The 11,150-nt window shown below is 43.0% G+C and overlaps 1 protein-coding gene across 1 annotated transcript in view; it reads right to left on the bottom strand.

The window, feature by feature from the left end:
* Window positions 1-11,150, bottom strand: part of BCAS1 (brain enriched myelin associated protein 1) — a 134,359-nt gene that overhangs the window by 37,554 nt on the left and 85,655 nt on the right. The window contains 3 exon segments of the mRNA XM_006141900.2: window positions 2,554-2,766; window positions 7,625-7,759; window positions 10,683-10,727. Coding sequence (XP_006141962.1) covers window positions 2,554-2,766; window positions 7,625-7,759; window positions 10,683-10,727 — 393 coding nt within the window.

The following is an 11,150-nucleotide window of genomic DNA, read 5'->3' as shown; positions in this document are numbered from 1 at the left end:
CTCGCCAGACAGACAGAGAGAGACAGAGAGACAGAAAGCGAGAAATCACCCCCCAAGGGGGATGGTCACACCGCAATCCCTTCTCCATTCTCCTACTGGGATCTTGGGCACGCATGCACACGCGCCCGGCGTGAGTTTTAAGCCACCAGGTCCGGGATGCGAACCACAGTCGACTATATGGGAATCCAGCGACATAGCCATTAGGCTAACTGCTGGTTTCCTCATCGGTCACTTTTGTGCTAGGTGCGGTGTTGGGGATTTTATGGACACTATTTCATTTAACCTTCACTTCATTTCTAAGACATAGGTACTATCTATTATTATTATTATTATTTGCATTTTACAAATGAGGAAACTAAAGCTCATTGAGAAGAACTGGGACTCAAAGTCAGAATCTGTTTGATGCCAAACTTACCATTTTTTTAAAAAAATTATTTAATTTTATTTATTATTTTAAAAAATTTGTTATAGGGCACATGCACTCAGCAGGGAGAGCCAGGGGTGAGGGGGATGGAAAGTGAAAAAGCAAGCTGCCAGGTCCAGGACTCAAATGCCCACCTACATGGTGCGTCATCCATGCAGCCACGGAGGTGTGCTGCTCAGACAGCCTGCAAGGTCAGCGTCTGTCCTTCCTGACCATGGCTTTCTCTGCAGGGTGTGGGCTGAGGCTGTGCCCTTCCGGTGCCTCTGTAATGACTGAGCATGGCGAGGTGCTGAGCTCGCATTTCTGTCCCTCATGGGACTCCCTCCCAGTGCCTCTGTAGTCACTGAGCACACGGGGTACTGAGCTCGCATTTCTGTCCCGCACGGGACTCCCTCCCAGTGCTTCTATAGTCACTTAGCACAGCGGGGCATTGAGCTTGCATTTCTGTCCCACACAGACTCCCTCCCAGTGCCTCTGCAGTCACTGAGCACACGGGGTACTGAGCTTGCACTTCTGTCCCGCACGGACTCCCTCCCGGCACCTCTGCAATGACTGAGCACATGGGGTACTGAGCTTGCATTTCTGTCCCACACGGGACTCCCAGCCTGGATAACCTGTACTCCAGCACTCCTCCTTGGCTTGGCCATGTTTCTCAGCGTTGCTCAGGGGATGAGGCCTTTCTGACCTGCTCCTCTTTCCTTCTCTCCCCTCCCGGATGGCAAACCTCCCCTGTGGTTCTCTTCGACTATTCCTACCTCCTCCCCTTCTCCTTCACAGGCATTTTCCTCCAATAAATCTCTTGCACATCAATTCTGTTTTGGTGTCTGCTTCTCAGGAGACCCGGATTTACCAATGGGTACTTAATATCAGTACCGTGATTTATGTAATACTTTCCTTTTCACTGAATTTCTTTTTAAGCGGAACACATAAAGAAAGCAAGAGAGCAATAGAATGAGCAAAAATATGTTAAATCTCAAGTTTAATGAACTAGCTCTGTTTTCCTAATCCACATCGAACACACACACGCCCAAGTATGTAAATTAAAATGTTCAAATATGGGTTACAGACGCCATCTCCTGTGCTACCAGTATATGCGTGCAACTCCTGCAGAAGGTGTTCCTCCCAGAATGCTGCAGGTCAAAGAGATTTTAAGAGAAGTAATGATGGTTGGTGAAGGAGGATTAGAACAGAGAGTCAACCGACATCATCCAAAGTTTTCATGAAATATTAAAGTTTGTGTTCTGGGAAGAACCCGGAAGGAACATTTCTTCATACAAGGAAATAAACAGGGAGAAGTTCAGAAATCCAGCTGGATCTGGATGAGGAGTAACTTTACACACGGTGACATCTGTGTTTATCATCTGCTCTGCACGGCGGGCCAAGAGGCATGGATGTTTTAATGACGTTACTAAGTTGGATTTTTCCAGCCCCATGAATAACACCCACCGCCTCACCCCCGACTTCTGGCTTGTTGTTGGGCCAAATCTGAAACAGGCCAGAGCTATGAGCACGTGTCAGCTGGGGGTTGCTTAGCAGCGGTGATTAGGGAAAAGCTCTCAAAACTATTCAGCCCCACCTGCCTTATTTACTATCTTAACTCCAGGAGGGGAGAAATCAGGCCATGAGTTCATGTTTTCAGTCTCAGAGCCCCGGATGAGCTGCTTCTGCTGGGGACTGGTGGACACTCTGGTTCTCTAAAAGGAGAGGGAGACCCAGAGCTTGTAATAAGGGATCCGATCTGGCTGAGAAGCAAAGAACGAGTCCCAGGGAGGCTCATCCCACCAGGGTGAGGGCGTTCAGAGGAACCGGGGGCAGCCAGAGTAATAACCTCGTTGGAAGGAGAATGAAGTCATGAGATACCACACCCTTTGTCACGGAGCAGAGTGATTCAGAAAATGAAATGTCCTACTTGCTCATTTCTTTTTCTCACAAAACACATGTTTATAACATGACAGGCATTTCATTCTTCCCAGGGGTACACTGGGAGTCTTCAATCCAATGACAAACTGAGGCCCTCTGGCAAAGGAAAAGATCCCCATACCTTGCTGCATACAATGATGGACCTGGCAGGGTAATTTCTGCCTCATCCTATTCCCAAGGACTCCCCACATCTTGAAAATCAGACTTACCTTTTTCCAAAACAGCTTGCCCAGAGGCAGAGAGGTGGGTCCAGATTTCTCCTTGGCCCCATCCTTTGCTGTTTCAGTGGCTGTCACAGATTGCACGTGGCCCGAGGTGTTGCAGCCTTTTGAGTTCTTGGCTGCCCCTTGGGTGTCCTGGGGTGTCAAATTGACTTTGTCTGCCTTGAGGTCGGTTGAAGTGGCAGGTGATGTTTCAGCCCCCTACACCATTAGGAAAAATGAAGAGAAACAATTGGAGATGAACTCAAGATTCAGAAGTGAAAGATCTCTTTGACAAACCCAGTTTGGGGTTACACAGGATATTAATTCTCTTTATAATGTTCTCTATTTCTCAGATTTCTACTGTGACTGTGGATCAAAATGTTGGACAGAGTCAAGGTATTTTCCTTTCAGAATAAGTAAACGTAGAAGCATTATTAATACGTTCATGTAAGTAACTTGCTGGGAATCGAGGTGACCGTAGGAGCACTCTGCTGTTATGGCCCGATCATGTTTATGTAACTGTTCTGAGCATGCATCTTCCACACATGCATATTTGTTTCTGTATATATTATAAACTGGTACATTTTACTAATCCAAATTAGAAAGGAAAGAAGGGTTAAAGTAAACGGACCTACAATAGAGGTTTTGAAGCTCTCTCCTACAGCCTACTTTAGAGCTCTCCCCGCCAAGCTACAGAGAAAGTTCTAGGCAGTGAGGCCAGAATGCGCTGAAGGGGTCTTGACTTGAAGAAACCCACCAACCCCATTCCTCCTCTCCTAGAGGAGCTCCCGCACTCGGCAGTACAACTTCAACTGTTATTCAGCTGGCCCCTTCTCTCTTCTCTCCCTCCTCCTCTCCTCAGTCTTCGCCTCTCCCTCTCTTCTGAGTGGCTGAACTGTAGTCCAATCCCAGACCATCTGATTTCTTTGACTGTGGGGTAATTTCTAGGCTCTGGTACCATCTGAGTCAGGGAATAAACAAAGGTCAGAAGACTTGGTCATCTTTTATCTCAACATGGGGGAAAACTGGCATTCAAAGTTTTAACACTGGTTTATCTGTCCCAACCTTTTCATCCTAAGCATCTTCATTTTATGATTTTTAATCCAATGACTTGGGGCTCAATCTTTTTAAATTCTCAGGAGACCATATCATTGACTCTATTTTCCAACTTAAAAAAAAAAAAAAGGCTGGCAGTAAAAATGGATCATAGACAAATTCAAGGAGTTTCATAGTAGTTTTGATGTTGGAAAGAGTCTTAAAAACCATCTGGCCCAATGCTTGTGTTTTCACAGATGGGGAAACTGAGGCTGTCAATCTGCCCAGCCTCGTTAAGGGGCACGGCCTGGCTTCAGACTGCGCTTCTGGCTCCTGTCTAGCTTTCCACAAAGACATTGCCTCTCCCAAGGGTGACAACAAATCACATGCATTTGCTTCAGATGACATAACATCTCTGCTGGATTTTTTGTTACCAAGAGGCAGTATTAATTGAGCAAAATCAATTCTTCCTTGCTGGAGCACAGGGTTCCAATCAGAGTACTATTCATCTGCCACCAGGAACCGATTTAATATTCTTTATTTACATTACCGAGGAGACTACACACAATGGAGCCCTGTTTTAAGGGGCAATCTCATGAATAGCGCTGCCAGTTTAGCAGATAAGAACACAGGACACCCCGTTGCGTTTGAATTCATCACACCAAAGGATAATTTTCTAACATAAGCAGATCCCAAATTTGCATGGGATATACTTATATTTATATCAAAATGATTTCTTGTTCATCTGAAATGTAAATTTAACCGGGCACTCTCTAGTTTATCCAGAGACCCTACCCAAGAAATTCCAATGGGTACAAGAGCTGGGTATCACCTGTCACGACCTGACATCCTGTTTCCACATTTGGGTGTGGGAGAGAGGAGAGGTTAGGAAGATGGAAACTTTATACCAAGAATGAAAAAACAATGAATGTGGCAGAGCTTATAAATTACACGAGCCGGCTGCTAACACTTCCGGTGCCTTAAAGGGAGGGTGGACAGTGGGAAACTTGAGTGGGGAAAGGTGCATTTCTGGCTACAGCAAAGACATTTGAAAAGATTGCCTTGCCTTGTGTACCTGTTGTCATCAAACACTGAAAAAACTTTAATTCTGAGGCTTTGCATGTGATTAAGCCAAGAGAAAAAGAACCAGATTCAGCAAAGGATAGCTGACACTATTTATAACAATAAGCTTATTCCATTTATTAATTCCAGCCTTCCCCACTTTTAAATTATTATTATTATTTTAATTTTTAGAGAGATTTTTGGTATAGGGAGTATGCACTTGCCAAAGAGACAGAGACAGACAGAAAGTGAAAAATCAGTCCCCAAGAAGGGTGGCCATGCCACAATCCCTTCTTCACCATTCTTCTCTCAGAATTTTGGGCATGCCTGCACGGGTGCCTGGTGTGAGTTTTAAGCCCCTGGGTCCGGGACTCAAACTGTGGTCTGCCATATGGGAGTCCAGCAACATAACCATTATGCCATCTGCTGGTCCCATAATTATTATTAATTTTTAGACAGAATTTGATATTGTCATGATCCTCCTGCGTCAACTTCTCACATCCCTGGGATCACAGATGTGCACCACTTTGTCTAGACTTAGGTTGGACCGAGACTTGAACTTGGGCCACCCATGAGGTCCCAGGCTACAGAGCACAGTGTCTTAAGAGCACAGGACCTCACAGTCAGACCCTCACTTTTTTAAACCAAGAAAATTCTTTTTATAGAAAGGGAAATTGATATATAGAGAAACAAACCCAGGAAATGAGTTAACCTGAACTAGTAATCATTGTATTCTTTACAATAAAACTAGAAGTTAGTGTTTCACCCTTAAATTTGCTTGAGGTTTCCTTTTTTTTCCTTTTTTCTGTCCTGTGTTGCCACCCCCTGGTGAAACTGAGGATGAGAATCTCACCTCCCGTAATGGAGCACCAAGGGTCACTGGCGGACTCCTGCTGACCCGTGCTAAGGGCCCCACTTTCCTCTTTGTGGGCCAGAGAATAATCAAAAGAAAAGAAGACATGAGCCGTCCTAGGTACAGAGCTGAAAGCCAATGGGCTCTACTGAACTGCTGAAGAAATGAGAATTCCGATCACTTGGGGATCATCTTTTCCCTTTAATTTCCATTCATATTGAGTTATACCAAATATAACTCAAGGCAAAACACAGAAGTTCTCCTGTCTGTTTTACAGAACCCCAGAAAAGGATGCCTTCTCTATATTTTCGTATTCCAGAATCTTCTCCTTCCCCCAGATGTTTTTTAGTGACAGGATGTGAAGCCAATGATTTGGGGAAGCTCCAGGGATAATAACTTGAACTTGGGTGGTCCACTTATGGGTGGCAGGAGATACTACAGAAGTGAAATTTCCTAGGGCAGAAAATGAATGTCATAATGAAGTGCAGGTCTGGCGGGGCGGGGGAATCAAACGTGCCTTTCAGGGTCCCCTTCTCACAAAAACTCCAAGTGGGAATTACACTAGACTCCCCTGGACGAGAACTAGGACTTCTTTCAGCAGTTACTGAACTGTCTCCCATATACGGCTGAACGGCTTTTGAATTTTCCTTCCCCATTGCAGTATCCAGCAGACTCTTTCCTTCTGTCTTTATAGAACAAAATAGTCTATGGAAATGGAGGGGTGGCTTCATGATATATTATAGTTTGTTTATGCAAATACAGATTCAGCGGTGAGACCTTTCTATAGAGCTTTCATTTGCCTACATAATCCTGGGACTGTAACTTCCAGCTGGGAAGCTTTTAAATACATTTATTCAACTAAGTGAAGAATGGTTGATATTTTAAACACATTTCCAAGCATGTTAACCCAATTCAGGGAACCTTTTAATTGATGAATTTAGATAAACACTGGAGTCTTCTTAGATATGAGAATGGTATCACCCCCAAATGACTTCAACAATGGTCTGATTTCCCAAGGACAGGGAGAGAAAACATGCTTTGCCTTCATGCATTGTTTTTTTTTTTTCCTGCGTGGGCTTTTATGTGGATTCAGTATAAGCTTAGTTAATATTGAGAATGGATAAAATGGGCCACAGAAAAAATATAGTTGTTAGCTTGAGGTTAGTAAAGTATTTCCCAAAGTATAGGAAGCATACCATTGGCAGATCAGAGACAAGTTTAAGTTGTGCAGAAATATGATATCTGAAAATGCTTTTCTTTTTCCAATTTTCACATAATTCTTCTAATAACATTCTGGGAAAATTTTTGGTCTGGTGTCGGTACATCTTTAACATTTTTCTACCGATGGCCAACAGAGCTTGAAAGGGCATCGGATTCAGAGCAAACACATACAAATAGCTGGAATGTAATATTTATTTATGACACTCGTTATAGCAATAAACTTTTTCCACTTATTAATTCAACCTTCTCTACTTTTTAATTATTATTATTATTATAAAACTTTTAGAGAGATTTTTGCTAAAAAATGAACCACAATAACTTATAAAAATGATTCTGGTTTTCTATGTATAACGCAGTATTACTTTTTTCGCTGAAGTGCACTGAAATAGGAAATGCGTCAGCGTCAATATAAAAATATCAATAAAAAAGTAACAATAGGGGCCGCCAGGTAGTGTGGTGGTTAAAGGCGCTGGACTCCTACATGACTGACCATGGTTCAAGTCCCAGATCTGGCGGCTTGCTCTCTTTCTCTCTCTCTCAAGTCAAAATTGAAAAATAATGATCATAAATAAATAATTCTTTTTAGGAAAAATAAAAGCAACAATATAAAAATAGTATATCTAGCAAAAGTGGTGAATATGGTATGCAAACGATAGACATTTGAGAAACACCGGGTTGAAGAATAATTTAAGAACCCTGGTCCACACTAGGAACAAACTGGTCTGAGATGTTTATAATGATGGGGACTTGAGAAAAGCCACTGAGGTTTGAGTCCCATCATTAATTCCCCTTTAATGAAAACCACCACTCAAAGCTCCATCCTCACTGTAGCAGAGCTGGGTGGCTCCAAGATGGCCCATGTGAAGACCAGAGTTCTTCTTCTTCCGGGTTTGAAAAGATACAGACCTTATGCCTAAAGAATTTCCTGAAGGCCAGTCCTAGCCTGGGGCTGTCCAGGCGTTTTTTCTTGGTGCCTTTAGGCTGGCTCTCGGCCGTCTTCTGCCCAGCTTGCCCATCACAGACACTCTCGGCTTTGGATGCCTTTTGGGCAACAGCAGACACAGCTTAGAACTTGCTTTTGAAACAAAATCCTCCCCCCTTTTTTTCTGTTGTTTTACATTGCATTAATGCACTGTGACAATTAGCTGTTGGCATGTCATTCCCATCCCCCAACCACAAGACACCATGTGAATATTTAGCTTTTCTAAGCTCTCAGAGACGATTCGCTGAACGGTATTTCACAGACAACTGCAGGTACACACTGATGTTCGGTAAGTGACCTATTTAAATGACCTGATTAACACAGCTTGGAAAAAAACCCAAATCCAAATCACACCAACAAGAAACCACATCTCTGTTTGCCAAAGACAATGGCAAGGCATTTAATCTCTGTCTACATGTAATAACTCATCTGAATCAAAAAGAGAAATGATACCATAGCCCCACTTAGTTTTCAGTATCTCCATGCCATTGTCACATGAGAAAGAAGAAAATACTTGGAAACGCATGATTTACTTTTGCATCCTGGAGGCACAGAAATCCCGCTGGTGCCTGACTTTCATTCTCAGACTGATCTCCTTCGATTCAGGATTAGAAACTTCATGGAAGCCATATCACCCACCAAGTTTAGACTGATTTCTAGATGGGCAGATCTCTCAGGCAGAGAGTTTCCCAGCATTAAGCAATCCACTAAGCCGAAGTGGTGGGAAATTGGAACTGAAATAAACTGGGTACAGCCACTCAAACTTGCAGACTCAAGTCATAAATAGTGGGAGATCGTGCCTGGGTGTGCGGTGTATTAAAAATCGTCCAGGGCAGGCCAGCTATGGTGGCGCCGTGGAAATGCAACACTCTGAAATGCAGGAGCCATATGGACAGCCCCAGGTTCTCATCCCAACGTCTCCCCACACAGGCTGACCTGTGACCCTGGCTGGCTGAGGTAGGGGCGGACTGCAGTGTGAAGACTTTTATGGGGGGGGGGTGTACCTGTCTCTTTCTCGCTCTTTCATGGAATAAGTAAATAAATAAATAAATTGCCCAAGGCAACTGGGATAAACAGTATAGACTGTTCAAAAGTAAGAATCAAGAGTTTCTGAAGAAAAAAGGTAAGGTCTGAGAACCAGGCTTGTGGGAAAGAGGTCTGTTTGTGGGTGTTGTGGACAACCTACATTCACAAAACCTCTTCTGAGACCCAAGTCCACTAGCAGTGACCCCTCCGCTCTCTGGGCAGGATGGTGAGATTTTATCAGCTAGGCCCGTTCTGTTGGGACCACATGTGGGTAGGGGAAGTCTTGCTGCATAATCAGCTGATGAGAATGAATGCAGCAGGCCACTTGGGAAGCCACACAGCACACCCACAAACCCCACTGTTTATAGCCTATTATGCTGACTACATGGCTTCAAACAATGCCAGACACAGAACCAAAGAGAAACATTTTGACCCAACCATTCATTGAACTTGACCCTAGCTGCCTTGTAGCAAATGAATAATTTTATAGCAAAAGGCATGAAGATACCTTGGGTATGTTATTTTTCAATGAAAGAACAAAACCATATTAGATTGGAGGAACCAACTGATACAATACCAATGTAATCACGGTGTTCAACCACATGACGGTGGCGACAGGGACCACCCACGTTTGCATAGAGCTCTACAGTGTCTGAGGCATCGGTACACCTGCGTTCAAGTCCTGGGGTCTCCTGGGGTCTGGGAGACATAATTTTTATTGTCCCAATTTGACAGATGTGGAGAAGGTTCAAACAGGTTTGCATATGAAGTTAGGATGCAGCCTCGAAGAGGCTTGGATTACCACTCTCAAACAGTGGTGAAGTCTAACAGAACCGGAGCTCCAATACAGGTCTTCTGAGACAACATCTAGAAGCATTTTCCTCAACTTAGCTCCTTCAAATGTGGGCAGCAGATGTATGGGACTGGCTGAGTCATTTGTATGGTTCCAATGTCTTTCAAAGTGCTTTCAGTTATCAAAAGAAGGGTGCGGGGCACTTATCTGTCACTAACTTAAACCTCAGGGTTCCCGTGAAATTTAAACCATGTGCTTCACTCAAGGCAATCGGGCCTGTCAAGCAACAAGGGAAACTGTCTCCAGAAAGTAGTTGTTACAAACCGAATTTATTTTGAGAGGAACTGGCTGGATTTCTGGGGTGGCTGTGAAAAACGCAGACTTTCTAGAGTGTCCTGACTTCTCTGCGTAACCCTTCTTTTGGCATGTATCCATGGCAACTTTGTATTTCACCATACCATTATCTTTGCAGTAGAGGTTTATTTTTGTAATTGTGTGAAAACAGACACCTTTTTATTTTTTGAGAAGTTTTTGCTATAGGGCATGTGTGCACTCACCAGAAAGACAGAGAGAGACAGAGACAGAAAGCAAGAAATCACTCCCCCAGGGGGGAATGACCATGCCACAATCCCTTCTCCTCCATTCTCCTCTAGGATCTTAGGCATGCACACACACATGTCTGGTGTGAGTTTAAACCACCGGGTCCGGGACTCGAACCTCGGTTGACTACATGGGAGTCCAGCGACATAGCCATTATGCCAATTGCTGGTCCCCAAACACCTTTTTAAAAAACCAACAATTAGGCTCCTTTCTTATACTTTAACGAGAATTTTTTTTTTATATATTCTCTGAGTTTTTGTACATACAACTAAAAAGACTAATATTCAATAATATTCAATATTCATTCTTATTCTGCTTAAGAAATTGGTTACTGCAACTTTATGTAACAGAACTGACACATGAAATTTTCATTAAAATACTATTAAATAAATAAAATATTGAAAAGACAATCTAACAGCACTATTAAATTGTTTACTACATATATAAACATGTTCACATATGACACACATATACATATAAAATTCAAGAAACAAATAAGCAGACACAAACTGAAATCCAGTTCTATGCACAAACCCAACACATGCACACCTCAAAGGACCTACCGTGTCTTCTGGATCTTTTTTTGTCTCAGCTTTGTTAGGTGAAACCTTAAAAGTTAGAGAAAATCAAATGTTAAAAGTCATAGCTCTCTAGGGTGATTTTCATTTTATAGATATTGGGTCATTGGAAAAATCATGACATATTTTTCTGTGTTTATCTATGCTAAAAAGTGCCAAGACATTTCCTATGACCCAATACATAACTCTCTAGGGTGGCCCAGAACTCTCGAGGGTGGCCCAGTTCATTGGAAAGGTCAAGAATGAAATAAGAGGTAATGGGGCCAGCAGGTGGTATGGTGGTTAAGGTGCTGGACTCCCATGTGGCCAACCACAGTTCAAGTCCTGGAGCTGGCAGCTCACTTTCTCACTTTCCCTCTCTCTCTCCCCCTCTATGTCAAATTAAAATAAATAAATAAAAGTTCAATAAAATAATTTTTTAAAAAAGAATGAAATATGAGGTATTTTTAGTTC

This window comes from Tupaia chinensis, unplaced genomic scaffold (genome assembly GCF_000334495.1).
Source record: "Tupaia chinensis unplaced genomic scaffold, TupChi_1.0 Scaffold000066_1, whole genome shotgun sequence".
In the NCBI taxonomy this organism is placed as follows: Eukaryota; Metazoa; Chordata; class Mammalia; order Scandentia; family Tupaiidae; genus Tupaia; species Tupaia belangeri.
This window is presented reverse-complemented; position numbering and strand designations above follow the sequence as displayed.